The sequence below is a fragment of the Drosophila subobscura genome, chromosome J, assembly GCF_008121235.1.
Source record: "Drosophila subobscura isolate 14011-0131.10 chromosome J, UCBerk_Dsub_1.0, whole genome shotgun sequence".
NCBI classification, from domain to species: Eukaryota; Metazoa; Arthropoda; class Insecta; order Diptera; family Drosophilidae; genus Drosophila; species Drosophila subobscura.
In genome coordinates, this window is record NC_048532.1 from 6388677 (window position 1) to 6405651 (window position 16975).

At 44.6% G+C, this 16975-nt stretch overlaps 2 protein-coding genes across 3 annotated transcripts; one reads left to right on the top strand and one right to left on the bottom strand.

The window, feature by feature from the left end:
* Window positions 1–11860: 11860 nt before the first annotated feature.
* Window positions 11861–14428, bottom strand: LOC117894386. 2 transcript variants are annotated; one of them, XM_034801392.1, is made up of 5 exons: window positions 14111–14428; window positions 13911–14052; window positions 13174–13849; window positions 12949–13106; window positions 11861–12886 (listed from the first exon to the last, which is right to left on the bottom strand). In XM_034801392.1, the coding sequence occupies exons 1-5, from the start codon at window positions 14337–14339 to the stop codon at window positions 12076–12078; spliced, it is 2016 nt and encodes a 671-aa protein (XP_034657283.1). In that variant the 5' UTR covers window positions 14340–14428; the 3' UTR covers window positions 11861–12075. The 2 variants fall into 2 exon arrangements, 1 of the variants encoding a protein (XP_034657283.1); XR_004648868.1 differs by having other exon boundaries at window positions 12745–12886; window positions 12949–13102; window positions 13169–13849; window positions 14111–14427.
* A 693-nt stretch (window positions 14429–15121) lies between these two features.
* Window positions 15122–16747, top strand: LOC117894815 (guanine nucleotide-binding protein subunit beta-2). The gene is made up of 6 exons (XM_034802054.1): window positions 15122–15276; window positions 15345–15790; window positions 15846–16047; window positions 16107–16236; window positions 16308–16394; window positions 16477–16747. Exons 1-6 carry the CDS (start codon window positions 15208–15210, stop codon window positions 16581–16583), a joined length of 1041 nt encoding a protein of 346 aa, XP_034657945.1. The 5' UTR covers window positions 15122–15207; the 3' UTR covers window positions 16584–16747.
* The last annotated feature ends 228 nt before the right edge of the window (window positions 16748–16975 follow it).

Consider the following 16975-nt stretch of genomic DNA (forward strand, 5'->3'; position numbering starts at 1 on the left):
GTGTTTATTAAACGAATGAATGTATAAATTAATAAATGGTTGAAAAAACAACAACAACAACAGCAGCAGCAGGAGCTGTTGCAGACATCATCTGATTTATGATGTTTGCCTTTTGTTACGAAGCAAAATAGAGCTGTAAAAGGCAAAAGAGTTCTGAAGACTGCAAAAAATATTGAAAGTTTGACTATTTAAGTGATTTATTTATGTCATAATTATGATATTATGGGCATGAATAAACTATTCCGACTACAAGTGTGGCTAAATTATTTAAAAATTGTCAAAAAGTGACTAAATCTGTGCACAATTTTCGTTAATTTATATCTTTCGTGGTGTCGTCTCTTCTGCGCTATTCTTGGCTCGATAGAATCACATGGAAGATCACTAATCTTCCTTGGCTTGCGATTGTCAATCATCCCGAGTGATATTGATACCTTTGGAATGTGTGTATGCCACACCGAGGAATGCCATCCATTCATTCTGCTGTCAATCCTTCTGTCTATCCCTTTCCCACACATCCAGCATCTGTAACGATTGTTTAATTGCCCATATGGTCTATGCTCTATGCTATTTCTAAATGGAGCCCTCTTGTGGCTTGTGCCTCGTGCTCCCCTCTCTCTGTCTGCGCCCAGCCCTTTCTTCGTTCGCCCCAAAGTGACAGCGAACTTTTGAACTTCCCTTCCCCCAAATGGTCGTGCGTCGTCTTTGGCTGATTTTGGGCTGCCTTTTGCCTTAGCCGCAAGACCGTTGCACTTTTACGTGCGATTGTCACACCACTTGCTGGCGGAGCAAGTACATCCCCTGGCAGGACGGGCTCGGGCACGGGCACGGGCACGGGGCCTTTGTGTGAAGCGTCTTTGTTGTGGCAGCGGCCACTCGTGTTGTTGTTGTTGTTGCTGCTGCTGTTCTTATTGCCGTGTTGTGTAAAGTAACAAGTAAGAGCGTTAACATACTCAGAATAGCGACTAAGGGATGCCCATTAAGAAGAGCTATACAGGAGAGATCTAAACTTTTAAACTCAAAATACCAATGAGTTTTTCTAGATTTTGCAGAGTGAAACCTTAACTCTCTGCACTCTTTCGACACATAGACATATAAATGTTCGTGTACTTTATTCATGATCTACACTTCACTACATTTCTGTGCCTAAAACCAATATTCAAATGTTTTTTACACGTTCAAACAATATTCCCTTTGGCCATTACAACATACCCTTGCAATCATAGGAATACCGGGTATAAAAATGTAAACTTGCAAGCCGCCAAAGCGGCCCCAAAACAAGACTAACCAAACGCGATGGAAAATAGGGGGAGCTAAGGGGAAACCCCATGCTCTGAGTCGGGCCAAGTCCTAGCCATAGCGACGTCGTCGTCGTCGTTGTCGTTGTCGGCTCACGACTGACATGGAGATATTTGCATATAAAATTGGTAATATGCAAATATTTTGATTGTCTTTGACTTTGTGCCTGCGCTTATAAAGAATCTTTGAGCTTGGTCGGGATTCGGATCGGAGCTGGGACTGGGGCTGTGGTCCGTCCGGGGATAAGGGTCTGGGGGCAGTCTCAACAATTGAGCGCACAGTTGGAATTCCTCGGATCGCCGATTCGCAACTGGACATTGGACACAGCAGCCGGGCAGTCGGAGCAGCCAAAACTGGAGCAGACACACAAAGCTACTGTTCGCCCGAAAGGAGTGCATGAAAACGGGTGTGGAGTGTGGGTTGGAGTCTGCCTTGGGGTTGGCATAGTTGTTGTCAACTTGAAAAATTATTATCGAACACCTGTGTGTGTCTGGTCAATGCATCTGTGTGCGGTACAGTGAATGCTCTGTAGAGTGTCTGCGGTGGGGAAGAGTAAAGGAGCAGAAACAATGAGTCTTTCTTACGGACTTAACATCAATTACTAATTTTTTTGGGGTACCAAAACGAAAAGTAGTTCTAATAGCAAATAACAATCGATTTTCGGCGCACTTATCTATAATTTTGCATGGAATTTTTGCCTCGACGTTCTCTTTATCCTTCTGAAACTTTATTTAATTTTACTTTCACTCCATTTCCTTCCAGCTTAATATCTCTAGCCTCTGAGTAAGTAACCACTCCATCAAGTTTTCACTGTTTTATTTTTGCGCATTTATTGTAGTTGTAACAGATTCCTTTCGTTTTTTTCCCAAGAAAAGCCAGAAATAATATTTGTCTCTGGCGAGGTTTTTCCATACAATAGAATTCGGGGCATACCATAGTATAGTATGTAAATCGATTTCTGCTTGCCTATGCACACAGTCCAGCAAGAAAAAGTGTTGCCCATGGGGAATTAATTACTTCTAGGCCATTCGCTGCACCCGAAAAAACGCATTTAGAAAAGTTTGGTTCCCATCTATCCACTCATTCCCCTCTGTTTGCTCGCGGTAGACACGCTGACGACAGAAGATACGATGATGACGATTGAGAGGATGATGATGGTGGAGAATATGGAGGCAAACGAAGTTGTTGACAAAAATTGAATACAATACTCGCAGGAGGAGGGAGACCAACGGCACCACAGACGAGTTCAGCAAGCAATCCAAGTCCCGAAGTCCCTTGTTTGCACAGTGGGCTTAATATAGGTTATTTTCAGGGTTTTGGACCATACAAATTATAATCCTTCGGATCCCAGTAAAATCTATAACAATTTCTTTGATATATGGATCTATTAAACCATTCCTGATCTTGTAAATTTGCATTTATTTGGTAAAAAATGATCAGAAATGTTCACATTTTGTGCGCTTTAATAATATTTAATAATATTTTCTACCTCTTGGTTTAGCAAATATTGGTTTATTCTTTTAGTATTCAAATCATACCCTTATTGAAAATATTCAATTAAAATAATCGAGATGAAAACTTCAAATTGAAATCACTCCGAACCGATTTGTTGCCCAATGTGCAAGTCAGCTTTCCCGGCTTACCCTTTCTCCCAGCATCTCCTGCTCTGCGAAGCACCTGGCTGGCTGTCCAACTATCATCAGAGACTGCTTGGCTTGGCTTGGGTTGGCTTCTGGCCTGGCCTTTTGACTTTTGCCGTATCTGAGCATCGGACTCGAGCACTTTGGCGGAATGTTAAATGCTAAAAATGAACAAATAATGACGAATGCCGTCGAACGCTTTGTGTCCACATCCAAGTCTGGACAGGAGTTACCGTCCGCGACTCCCCCCATTCTCGTCCTTGTCCTGGTCCTCGCTGAACGTTTGTGCAAAAGCCGCGCGCGATTTTCGTTGGAAATCAAAGATGGTGCGGGGGGAAACGCTGGACAAAAACGCTTGAAGATTTATGCCCCCGCCATTGCGCATCATAAGCTGTCAAAATGCTTTTTCGGCGATTTATTAGCGCAAATTGAGTTTTAAAAGAAGCTGGAGCTGGATACAGGGACAAAACCGGAGCTCCATTGGACTGGGACCATCGACGAGAACCAGCTGAAGCCGTACTGACCAGCGCGGCTGAGGCTAGGAGAGAGAGAGAGAGTGCATCCTCGGAGGATTTATAGTTTGGCGACAAGTGTCAGGAGGTTTTGGGTTGCGTTACACCGCCGCTTGTCCATGCAAAACACACACAATCTGTCCACAGGCCCATCTTTGACTGAATCTGAGGCAGGGCATCTCCCTGGAGCCGCCCCAAGCGATTCGATTGTTGTGCTGCTGTCTGTCGGGCAGCAGCAGCTGCGCGAGACGATCGGACGCTTGGACAGGTTGAGTAGTAGCCTCATGTAAAAATCTTTCCAATGGAGCTCCGGTATATGGTCTACAGTTTGCAGTAGCCAGTAACCAGTCTCCCAGTCTCGACTGCCACTTGACTGCGAACATGTCAACAAATAAATCGTCATGTAAAAATGGCATTTTAAATTGTTCCTGACATTTGTACAGAGGCTGTCAATGAAATGAAATGCACACACGGCCGAATCTCCGATGCCACGTCTGGATGTACCAGTCAATACTTTGCCAATACTTTGCCTACCGACTCCTGACTTGTCTCTCTCTATCCTTCTCTCTTTGAGTTTACAGCATGGAGAAACTTTAGCCGCACTTTCAATATCCATTACCCGATCTCTGGCTATTTTGGAGGTGACATTTCCAATTGCTATGCTACTGCCCCCGGGCATCGCCAGATGTCGCGTACATGGCTCGGCTGTGATCATAAACCAAATCGGCTCGAAAGCCCCAATTGCTCATTTCTGAGTTGCTGCTGAGTTTCAGTTGCAGTTGATTAATGATAATGATGCTGTTTTCGAGACAAATTTATGGTCGGGAAACTACTTATGAATACTCGTAGCATTGATTTCATTTGGAAATTAAATGTTTAAGGCAGTTGTAGCTGTAGCCTGCCCCTCAGATGCTTCGAATTGCAATGATGCTTAGTAAATAATCAATACAGAAGCTTAGTAGCAACTAATACTTAACCGGTTAGAAGGTTAGCAAAAATATGAAGATAATCCGGGTTAGAATGAAGGTTTTGCTCACTCTTTCTCCCAGTGTGGCTTAGCGTTGAAAGAGGGTGAATACCGAGTGTCTTCGTATCGAGGAAGGTCGATCAAAAACAATACAACTGGAAAAGATTCCGTAACTCTTTTTGAGTCAATCGTGAACCTGCCACCTGACCCACCGAGACTCATAGTTTTCTACTTTTACCACTGTGACCTAAACTGTGACCTTAGCTAACTTACGGTTAAGGCTGCATCTTGGCCCACTCATTTATCAGGCTTAAAAGACTAGAATGTAAATGTTTTGTGGGCTCCCCGCCACACAGCGGGCTCTGATTGCTTGCCATTTTTTCGCATTCCCAAAACTCACCCTGTACCAAAAAAAGTCACATAAAATTAATAAGCAAGGCTGTATAAGGAGTAAGGAGTATGTGAGGATGTTTGGAAGGATACTAGGATACTGGAAGTGGAAGTGTAACAGGGTTTTTGGGCGGCAGCGCATGCTAAATTATAACGATATGAATTATGATATTAATTTCAATGCTCCGTCGTTTATTAATGTGACATGTAATGTGCCTGTTATTGCCTTAAGATTATGATTACTTGCTGCTGGCCTGTGGCACGACGGCCCCTCACATGTGTTTGGAGATGTGTGGGCCCCCGGCTTTTGGCACTGCCACTGGGTCTGGGATGCCCCGCTGTGTTGCTCATGCTGATGCTCCTGCGGCTCCTTGTGGCTTGTGCCTGGCTGCAATGTGTGGCATTTTCATTTAAATGGCTGCCCACAAAGGTAATTGAAATGTGGCCAGGGCTCACAGACAGGCGCAGGAAGGCCCGAGTTCCAACGCTTTCGCCTTCTCCATATCCTACTCCTTGACTTGTTTGTCTTGGCAACACCTTAAAGAGTTGAGCCACCACTCGAAAAGACCCAGCAAGCGGTCCGCTACTTGTTTTTTCATCATCATTATCATCATCGTTGTCGTCATCATTACAGACGTTTCATTTTTCAGCAGTTTTCTGTATGTGTCTCCTTTTTTGCCGCCTCGCGAGTTGATTTTGCGCTGTGCCGCTGCACGAAGAGAAAGAAATGTCTCGCCTAAGTGGCCTCATTTTGACATCTCTCTCTCTGGGCTCAGAGGATCCATCGATCGATGGATGGATCGATGCCATCCAGCCCCAGCGAGTGATACATGCGGGCCTTGTCTGCAATAAATACTTAATGCCTACCAAAAATACACACATTAAAAGTCGGACTTCAAAGCACTGACATCTTCATCTGCCACAACAGAATGCCTTTCCTTGCCTGGGCTGCCCTGGCTGCCGGCTACCTTTCGGCTGTTGTTCCACTCCTTTGGATGTCTTTCATTGCCATTTTTGGTATTTCAATTAAATTTTTTTATGACAACATCAAAACTCTATCATAATTCTAAATGGTTTGACATGAGCTTTTCGGATGCTCCTCTCCTTGAAAGATTGTTGGGCAGTTTTTGGAAAAGAGGGTGGTATGAAGAGTTCTCAGATGGGAATAGTTTCTGCTGGTATAATAATTATTAGGATTATATCATTGAAAATGAGAATAGAGCTGATTAAAGCATTTTAAAATGAAACTACTTAATAATATTATTTATTCCCCTTTTAAACCTGACACATATAATGTCCAACTTCTTTTAGAGACTTCTCTGTCTACCCTTGGCCACGAAGTTTCTTTTTATTGTTACCTTGATGCTTTTTGTCAGTAATTGTAATGGCCTGGCCGCAGACAGTGGCCAAGAGGGGCGCATACTTGCAGAGGGGAGCAGTCGCAGCACTTCAACTCCCGACTGTTTCACTGGAGAACTGACTGGAGACTACTGATTGCTCCCAACTGCAACTCCAACGCCCGATTCCCGACTCTAGAGTGGACTGATCTTTCAGTTTTTTGCTCGTTTAATGATGTGTGAGGCTGGAATTTTGCGCGCGGTGTCTGTGAAGTGGTGGACTGGGACTCGGGAGTCGAACTGGGGATCTGCACTGGCATACCAATTTATAATTTCTTTTAATAAAGTTGACATTTTGCCAACAAGGCAGGCAGGCAGGCAGGCAGGCAGCCGCTGTTGTTTTCGGAGGCTTCTTTTTTGTGCGTCTGCCAACGAGTGGATCATGGATGATGATCATGGGGCCAAGGATGTGTCGATGATTGTCGGATGGATGCCTGACCGGACCGGACCTCTCTGACACTGGCCACAAGGTGTTGGAGGTTGTCGCGCCTGGCATTTTGGCACTTTCGCAGCTCCGTCCGTACCCCTTTGCAGTCTGTTTCCCCGTACCTTTACCATCCCTGAGTCCATCTGGTTTTTGGGGCATGCAGCATATGCGTATGCGGGAAAAGTCACCCCACTAAACGATTACCCGAAATGCCTTCCGCTCTCCACACACACGTGTCTACAAATTCCGCAAATATCCGTTATCCGTTTCCTTTGTACGAGATTTATTTGTTTCTCCATTCTTTCCGCCGTATCAGGATGTGCAAATCTTAAAATTTAAAAATAAAATACAACGCACACACATGGAACAATAAAAAAATCACACAATCTTTCTCAAACCACCAAAGTTCAAAGTGGTGTTTGGTGTTCGATGTTCCCGTTCCCTCCTCTGCCGTAAGGCTTTGACCATATTAGCACCCAATTCGCTTACTCTCCCATTCCATCCACAGTCCCCGCCCATGCTCCTTGGCTCGTGTGCATTTTATCTGTTATCCCTATCCCAGGAACGAGAAAAAAAGGGATACGAATTGCTTTAAACTAAGGCACTAAGCACTTTTACCGCTGTGTTGTCTCGCCGCCCAACTTTGTCAAGCGCACATAACAAAGTGTTATGTGCTATGTGTCTTGTAACTAACACTACGAATGTGGCCGGCACTGTGCACTGTGGTGGCTGCAAAAAAACGGAGTAGTATCCTTTCAACGCTCAACCGAAAGAACTCCTTCCCCCTCATATGCGGCAAGCAGAAGATGAACGCACAGTGGGAGGAAGCGCAGTGAATAGACATAAGTGTATCAGATGATAACTTGGTTGTTTTGTGTTAGATTGTTCTCAGGGTTTCTGCTTTGAATTCCATTGCATCCGTTACTTTTCTGGCCCTCATTCTTGTGAAGCTCCCATATAATTGCTGTCCGAGTGCTTGTGTTGCTGAGAGAGTGCGTAGTGAGAGACTCTCTCAGAGAGGATCGTCAGAGCAAGAATATGAGATCCGAAGTGTTGAAAGTGCATCTTGGGTTAGTGTGTGAGAGTGAAAACGATATATTTGGCATTGGAAGAAGCCTTTGGCAAGACTGTCCTTATTTTTTGACATTTTAAAAAGGGAAGAAAACAACGGCTGATTAAATCGCTGAAACTTTGACAAATGACAATTAAAATCTAACAAATCAAACATTAACATTTGTGTGGAAAATCAATCTTGCCCCAGTGTGCCGCTGTTCTGCTTCTCTCTTTCCTTCGCGCACTTTTTGGAGAGTGTGGAAAAAGTACATTTTTCAAATGTTACATTTTTCGTAGCCCTCTTTGCGGGGCGAGTGAAAGTTGCTAACCGGCTGGCATCGCTCTCTCTTTCTCTCTCTCTTTGTCTATCTGCATTTTCTGTCTCTTTCCGCTCTCTGCGGTGTGTTGATTTTTATAGTTTTGCAAGGCATACCCCAGCCCACAGCCCCACCCACATTTGCCATTTTCTGGGCGAGCTTGCGGTCGTTTTGTTTTCTGGCCCATTTGCGGAGCAAAGTTTTGCATCAAGTTGTAAATTTGGCGATTAGCACCCCTTTGTGAGTTGGCTGAAATGGTCGGCATGTGGTCCCAGAACGGGACAGGATGGGACAGGACAGCAGTCAGAGATGAGAGCTGAAGTTGGAGCTGGGAGATGGGAGATGGGAGTCGGAGACGGAGTTGGATCAGGACCATTTCTAACAGCCGCACAAAAGCTTGACAAGATGCGCGTCGGCTGATAAGTTGCATGTGAAATTAGCATAGGCTTTGGTCTTTGGCCAGCAGCGGACACTCTCCACTCCACACTCCACTCTGCTGCCCCACTATGCCCCACTCTGCTGCACCACACTCCAGCAGCAGTAGCAGGCAGCCGGCAGCATACGGGCGACGATCTTGTCGCTAAACTTTATGAATAAAACATTTTTTTGGGGCGGTGAACGTGGTCAACAGTAGCAGCAGTAGCCTTCCCAGCTTTGCTTGCTTCTGCTGGCCAACTTCAGACTGGAAACGACTTCGGACTCGTACTCTGACTCTGACTCTGACTTGAGTTGCAGTTGCTACAAATGTTTTACAAGCTTTTCAGCGCTTTGTTGTTTTGCCATTGTTGTTGTTGCCACAGCAGTTCCCGGAAACAATTCAGTTTAACAGAGAGAAAGAGATATTGAGAAGGGGGATAGAGAGAGAGAGTGAAAGAGAGAGAAAAAGTGCATCCCATATCGGACAATAAATCGTGAATGGTTTGCCTGAATGCTCGCTCGGCTCGATTCCGATTCACTGCGCCACTTGCATTTGCTTTATGATATGAGGCCTGTCCCTGACATTTGGCTTGACTTTATTTATGATAACAGTTCCACCAAAATGCGCTGAAAGGAATCGGAATTGGGATCGGGATGGGGACGGGGAACGTACCCAAAAAAAAAAACATTCACTCAACAGTTTGTCAGCATTTTGTCTTTGTATCTCTTTGACCCAAAGCTGCAGGCGGCTGGCTCCAGTTTTATAAATATTGTACCTAATATTTTGTCTGCTTGGGCAGGAAATGAGTTTCAAATATACATAAGTACATATGTATTTTTATGTGGTTTTTTCCCCATCTCTTGCTGTTTTTCTTCAGTCCAGCCCCGTGGGCGTGAAGGCGTTGAGGCGTGCTTGTAATCCTGGCAAATTTGATATACTTAAGGCGCATGGGCTGGAATGAGCTGCAAATTGGTTTAACTGTGTCTATGTCTGCCCTGTCTGTCCTTCTGCCCGCCGAGCGCTGTAGAACTTGCCCTCAGGCAATAAAAAATGTGTACTTTTTTATGTATTTTTTATGATTTCTTCTCTGGGACCGCATGAACCCGTTAAATGAGCCGCGAAAATAGTTTCCGTGTCCTGGAAATTGCAACGAAAATGTGCCATAATGTGATAAGGTGTCAGGAGTGTAGATAAATATTGTCAGGGATTTGGTTTCTTATTTATTTTATCTTTTCTTGAAATATGTCTGCTCTTTAAGGGAAATCGATGTCAAATTGGATCAAAATAACTTTCAAGGAAGTAAAACCAAGTGTATAGATTTTAATGGAAACAAACGAGAAGAAAGAATCTTGTGCATGGCTAAGTAAGTGGATGAGCTGTTGTCTTGGAAATTATTTGATGTTTGTTCCCTTTATTGACAGACTGTAAACTAAAACTAAGGTTGTGGAACCCAAGTTTAGTGAGTGATTAATTGAACTGGAAAATGTAGAGAGATTTTAATCAGTCTTATTTGGGCAAACAAAAAACTTAAAATCAATTTTACAATAAGATTTAAAAAGATTTAGCAAGTATTTGACTCAAAATTGGAAATTATAAAAAAGCTGAGCTTCTTTTTAATTTGTTAACTTTCTGTTGATCAATGATATCTCGTTCTGTGTTTAGAAATCGTAGAGATTCTATGGGGGAATAAAACTTCTACCCATTCAATGAATTCTGGAAAGTTTTTTAAAGTTATAGAAATTATAATACTCGGGCAAGCCAATCTGGTAATTATTTGGGATACAGGGATACGGTTTAAGACCACCACTTCCGACTACATTAACTGATCCCCTGATAGATACTCCAGCGCCAACTCCCGCGCCTTCCCTCCATTGGAGACCCCACCCATTCCCGATATAATTTTTAATTAAAATTCGCGCACTCAACCATTTCGAGGAGAATGGAAATTAATTTGCAAAAGCAAACAGAATGCAGCAAAAAACCATCGAACCAATTGCAATTGCAGCCACATGGGACTGGGAGGGGAATCAATCAAGCGTGAATCGGCGGAGGCCATGGCAAACAGTGGCCGAACTCCGCTCTACGTCTGATTAGCAGGCAACGGTGCAGTCGGCTCCCGGAACTTCCGTCTGAAAATGAAAATGTTTATTAAAAAATTTTCACTTTTACATAAATTTCCAAACAGCAGCGGCCGCAGCAGCAGCAGCAGCAGTTGGAAAATACCAGCAACGGCAGCAGGTACTGCCAGCTGGTGCCATCTGCATGGATGAATGGCAATGGAATGGCCACACCCAGAAATGGGAACCGCCCCCGTTGCTGGTCTTATGTACGGGAGCGCACACACTACGGTTGTCTCGCTCAGACAGCGACCCTGTCTACCCATTGGATGCGTCACCCGAACCGGTTTCTGCCCAATGCCAAAGGGAGGCCATTGCCAGTGGCAAGAGCAGTGTGGAAACACATATCCCCCTACGTACGTACGTACCATAGATATGTATCTGTCTGTGTATGTACAAGCGAAGTACGCGCACTCCTATATATAGCAGCGCCAAGGGGTTGGACTGGGGATGGGTTGGGTTGGCTTGGGGATGTGATCCAAATGTGCTCCACTTGAAGGCAGCTGCTCCTACGCTTTGTCGTTTGTCTAAATGTTTGTGTTGGAGCTGCGGGAATCGCGTGGGTGCGCGAATGAGTGGATGGTTGGTTGGTTGGATGGATGGGTGAGGGTGAGCTGAAGGGGCTACTCTCAAAGGAAGCTATATCAACTACCAGGTTTAACTGGCAGATACATTGATTTTTGTGCACAAACTGCGACTCGAACTGAGCCAAATTTGATACAAATCGAAGGGATACACATGATCGATCTCTACAATCCGATTTAAACTCGTATTATTTGCTTGAAAAATATATATTTTGTTATTTGTACGCGTACAATCTACGTATTTGGTTACAAATATACATACTCGTATATTCAATTGTAGATCAGAATCATTTTTTAGTTCCAGATTTGTGTGGAAGCATCCTCCTAAGCTATTAAACACTACTATGCGCTCGTAATAATGGTTTTGTTCTGACTATGTACAATACATTAAACACATTTTAAGAGCATGCCACTCGTAGTTCCATGCCCCGTCTGCCGTTTCCCATTTTGCTTTAAAGGTTTCATTCGGCTCACAAAATAAAAACGAGGAGGGCCGTGTGAGACGCTTCTTACGCGTCACATCTTTTATACCCGGTAATCAGTAGTACATCTGTGCCTTAGTGTTTTTTTCAAATTTTACATTTTACATTTTTGAAATACACTTGTGGCAAAATTTGGTGGCTCTAGCTTTTATAGTCTCTGAGATCCAGGCGCTCAACAAGACGGACGGACAGTCAGACATGGCTATATCGACTCGGCTATTGATGCTGATCAAGAATATATATTCTTTATGGGGTCGGAAACGTTTCCTTCTTTGCGTTACATACATCCACTTCTCCCCACAAATACAATATACCCTATTTACTCTTCGAGTACCGGGTATAATAAAGAATTTTTCTAAATTCTCAACTCTACTATAAATTAGAAAAAAACACTTGTCAAATAACACTTTTAACAAAAAACTGAAACGCCTTGAAACCGTAAATGGTCCGCATTGGTCTCCTCCTCCTCCTACTCTCACTCTCTCTGGTGGTTTCGCAGTGCCTCATTGATGACACGGAGTATATCGATCTGTAGATCGGTAAAGGCCACCGGTTCCATCTGAGCACTGCGAATCTTCATTGCCACTGCCTTGAAAAAGGCACCGATTTCATCGTCCTCGCCGTTAATGCTGCCGACTGGGAACTCCAGTTGTCCGCTCTTGGGTGGTGAGATTTGATTGGAGTAATATCGCGATGTCGGCGTGGAGCATGGTGTGGTGGGAGCGTTCTGGTAACGTGGTGTTGATGGCGCTTCCACGTCCAGCTTCTGCTGATAGCCTCCAGCTGATTGCAGCTGCTGTTGCTCCAGATTACTTGAGGCGTCGTTGAGCTGCTCCTGCTTGGTCATGGCGCTGCTGACACTCTGAACGGCCATGTACACGGACCTATCCTCGTGGTCATAGCCCACCACTTGTTGTTCTTGTTGCTGGGTACTTGCCTCCGGCACCGTTGTGTTCTCCATTTCTTCATCCTCATCCTCCTCGTCCTCGTCATTGTGGTGCGCATCGCCGTTAATGAAGTTCTCAATATCCATTTCATCATAGCTGGCCACACAAAGCTCCCTGGCCTGCTGGTTCTGCTCCTCCTGCTGCTGCTCTTGCATCGCGTTGGTCAGCTCGGACTTGTGTGGACCCGTCAGGGTTGGCAGAGACATGTTAAGCTGTGAGCTAGCCGAAGATGTTTCCAGGTTGTTTTGCTGTGTCGTCGTTGAATGGGAGCCATGACCACCCAGATGCTCCTCCAGATCATGCTTAGGCAGCAGCATACTGAGTGGAGGATCTCCTTCACTGAAATAAGTGAAATATAAAATATTTGCCAGACTGTATGAAGATAAATCTGAGAGTCTTACAGCGCCTTTTGTTGTATGTACTTTTGAAGGAAGTTCAGTGTGTCGTAGTGCTTCCAACGCGATGTAGCCTCAATTTGCATCATTGTCCTCAGACGTTTATGCTCGCGAGCGTATTGATCCCGCAAGGCTTTCCACTTGAGCCGACACTGTTTCACTGCAGAAGTAATCAAAAAGATGGTTAAAACTGGACATAGAAGTTTCCCTATAGCTGATGACTCACCCGACTTCTTTGAGTTTCCGTGCAATCTCCTCCCACACCTCCATTTTTAGCTTGGCATTGCGATAATTTTCATTTCCATAGTTGTAGATCATATCCTCCTGCTGTATCAGCGTAATCAGTTCTTTCTCGAAAAAGCTTTCCATGTCGAGGAACGTGTGGAGGGGATCATCGTCTTCCTCCTCGGCATTCGTTGACGTCGTTGTCACTGCTGTTGCTGCCTTTGTTGTTGCCACAGAGCTTGACTGATTGTTTGCGGCATTTACGCAGTCGACAATCTCCACAACCGTGGGGTCAACAATGCTGGGGGCTGTCGATCCACCTCCTGCATCGGCCAGATAGCTCCAGTTGTTCCCTGACTGCGCCTGCAGTTGTTGCTGCTGCTGCTGCATGACGTTAATGTGGTTGGCAATGAAAGCTGATCCCGACTTCTTGTCGGTGGATGTCGTGACGCCTGTAGCCCCTGACGACGTTGTAGATGGCACATGCTGTTGCAGAAACTGAACAAGACTACAGTTGTCCAAAAGACTAGCCGCCGTGGCATCTTCGATCTTGATGCTGCTGGCTAGGTGCAAGTTCTGGCTGTTGCTACTGTTGCTGCTAAACGAATTGTTTAAGGGCAGCGTCAGGGGCTGGCCTATGGGCACAATACCATTGGCACTCTGTGCAGATCTTCCCCGATAGCTGTGGAAACAGGAGTGGCGTCTAAGAGGGTTGGTTCTAGATCCCCGTGGATTCTACTTACTTTCGCGCCAGGGCAAATGGACGCAGAAAGTCAAGTTCCTTAAAGTATTTCCATTTGACGGCTTTGGCACATGACTTGGCGCGCTTCAGCTCGCGGCAGTATTGATCCCTCAGGGCCTTCCATTTGCCCTTGCATTGTGTGTCTGAAAGACGAAGAGTTTGACTGAATGAATGCCTCAGGCCAATGGTCTGTAGACTCACCTGACCAACCAACTTGGCCGCCAATCTCGGCCCACTTTTCATCCTTGCTCTTTGTACTGCGATAGTGCGGATGCTTGGGATTGTACAGGCACTGCTGCTGGGCGACGAGCGATAGCAGAATCAGTTCTTTGGGTATGCTGACCACATTATCGCCCAGGCTCGAGTCCATGCTGAGATTTGCGAGCTGCTCCTCCTGCTGCTGCTGGCTGGCACATGGCAGCGCCTCCATTACACGTCCTCTTATTGATACATCCTGCTGGTATGTGTATTTGGCTAATTTTTATAAATAAAAGCAAGCAAAACAAAAATGAGGTGACCGACAGTGTGACCGCGGAATTACCGATAAAATATACCGAATGTCCCTTGGAAATATACCGAACTATACCCTTGCTTTTTCAAAATATACTGTAAATATACCGTAAATCTTAAATCATTTTCCTCGATTTTGATGTCTATTTAATATTACTAGCTAGTTGGGAATTTCCGATCCAATACTATAATTTTATCTGATTTATCAATCAATTCTAAACAAGATTGGCTAGTTTTCACGACCTTGTTTTGCTGGAATGTTTACAAATTAAGTTTAAAACTACGATACCCTATATTCTTGGATATACCTTAAAAACGGAATTTAATAGACGGATGAAATTCATATAATATACCATTATGTTCCGATAAGCCGTAAATATCCAAGAATTCAATTTCGTAATCATAATATCCTGAAAAGTATATAATATACCTTAAGGTATTTAAATGTTCACCCTGGTGACCGAGAACAGCTGGTCAATCAGTTGTGTAATTAGAGTGACCAGCCACGTACCGTTGTCAGTGCTGCATGGCGTTGTCTTCAGTGTTGTAAAGCGGACCTTTTGTGGCCAAGTTGGCAGCGCACATTTTTTCGATTCGTAGCGCGTTAAAAGTGTTTTCAATGTATTAAACTAATCCAATTAGTTAATTGCATTACCCGCAAAGGCAAAAGAAAACATCATAACATGTAAGCGAAACATTTTCCCCAACATTTAGTTTGTTTTGCGACGCGGTGCGATATAAATCAACATTCACTTGCAAAAATTTCGTCCCCCAATTAATGCTCAATCATGCCGAAAATTGATCCAGAAACGCAGGCTCTATATGACGAAATCAATGGCATGATACAGAAGTTTAAGGTTGCACATTCAGCGGAAGAGTTGCTCCAATCGAATGGAATCTAAAATCAAACTTTATCTCGTTGCAGGATGACCAAAAGGCCAAGGCGGATTGCACGTTGGCCGACAAATGCGGCGACATGAGCGATGTGACCAAGATCCGATTCAATTCGAAGAAGATTCTCAAGGGTCACATCAACAAGGTCAACTCGGTGCACTTTGCAGGCGACTCGCGCCACTGCGTCACCGGCTCCCTGGATGGCAAACTGATCATCTGGGACACATGGACTGCCAACAAAGTGCAGATCATACCCTTGCGCTCGGCCTGGGTGATGACGGTGGCCTTCTCGCCGTCGGGTAATTTCGTGGCCTGCGGTGGCATGGACAATGCGTGCACCGTCTATGATGTGAACAATCGCGATGCCTCGGGCGTGGCCAAAATGGTGCGCGAACTAGTGGGCTACGAGGGCTTCCTTAGCTCTTGTCGTTTCCTCGATGATGGCCATTTGATCACCGGATCGGGCGACATGAAGATGTAAGGTATTCCAGATCAACTGTAGACTGTACTAACACTTATATATCGTTTGTAGCTGCCATTGGGATCTGGAGAAGGGTGTCAAGACAATGGATTTCAATGGACATGCTGGCGATATTGCTGGCCTCTCCCTGTCCCCCGATATGCAGACCTATATAACCGGCTCTGTGGACAAAACTGCCAAGTTGTGGGATGTACGCGAAGAGGGCCACAAGCAAATGTTCTTTGGCCACGAAATGGATGTATCCTCTGTTTGCGTAAGTACACCTTTCCGACCCCTCTGACAAGCATCACCATTTGATTATCCTTTGGACAGTACCATCCAAATGGCATGGGCTTTGCCTCCTGCTCGGAGGATCAAACGGCGCGCTTGTACGACTTGCGGTCGGATCAACAAATCGGCCAGTACGAGCCACCCCAGAAGAACACGGGCTTCACTTCGTGCGGTGCGTCTTTTATGCTGCTTTCGCCTTGACTTTTGACAATTTTTAATCTGATTTTGTGCTGTGCTCATTAGCTCTATCGACCAGCGGGCGCTACCTAATGTGCGGCGGCATTGAGGGCATGGTGCACTCGTGGGATACGATGAAACAGAGGCACACGGGTGGGTATTGGTTTATGGGAATGTCGTGGGGGAAACTATGCAAATGCTTATATCGATTTCTTCTTTTTTGTGCTCCCCCTAGGCACACTGTCTGGACACGAGAATCGCATTACTTGCATCAGCCTGTGCCCCAATGGCATGTGTCTAGCCTCGACCAGTTGGGATCAACAAGTGCGTCTGTGGCTCTAAATCTCTCTAATCTCTTTCCTCTTCTAACTCCTAAATCCAATGCAATCTTGGCTCAATGCCGTCTAATAACATTTACTAACATAAAACGTAGCTGTTGAGATTAATTAACCAGAGCAATGCATGTGCGAGAATAAAATCTATAAAGTAGCACTACTAACAATAACGGACCTATTCTTATTCCTTTGTTATTTAGCTTTTATTTATAATATTTTCAGCTGCACAAGGAATTCTTCTTCATGCTGTCATTTATCCATTGGTTCCTCTGATGTAAGTGCCTCAATTAAAACAAGTAAGTATTTTTATGTTTTTTTTATATATTTTTTATATTTTTCTTATAAAAAATACTTATACAATTACGAAGATATTTGTTTGCTGCTGCGATTTTTGGCGCT

Excerpts from the sequence above, each read along its gene's own strand:
- LOC117894386 (XM_034801392.1), bottom strand. The coding sequence starts at position 14,339 with ATGGAGGCGCTGCCATGTGCCAGCCAGCAGCAGCAGGAGGAGCAGCTC. Across the intron at positions 13,850-13,910 it reads CCATTTGCCCTGGCGCGAAA|CTATCGGGGAAGATCTGCAC; the intron begins GTAAGTAGAATC and ends CTGTTTCCACAG. Across the intron at positions 13,107-13,173 it reads TTGCACGGAAACTCAAAGAA|GCAGTGAAACAGTGTCGGCT; the intron begins GTCGGGTGAGTC and ends TTGATTACTTCT.
- LOC117894815 (XM_034802054.1), top strand. The coding sequence starts at position 15,208 with ATGCCGAAAATTGATCCAGAAACGCAGGCTCTATATGACGAAATCAAT. Across the intron at positions 15,791-15,845 it reads GGATCGGGCGACATGAAGAT|CTGCCATTGGGATCTGGAGA; the intron begins GTAAGGTATTCC and ends TATCGTTTGTAG. Across the intron at positions 16,237-16,307 it reads CACGGGCTTCACTTCGTGCG|CTCTATCGACCAGCGGGCGC; the intron begins GTGCGTCTTTTA and ends TGTGCTCATTAG.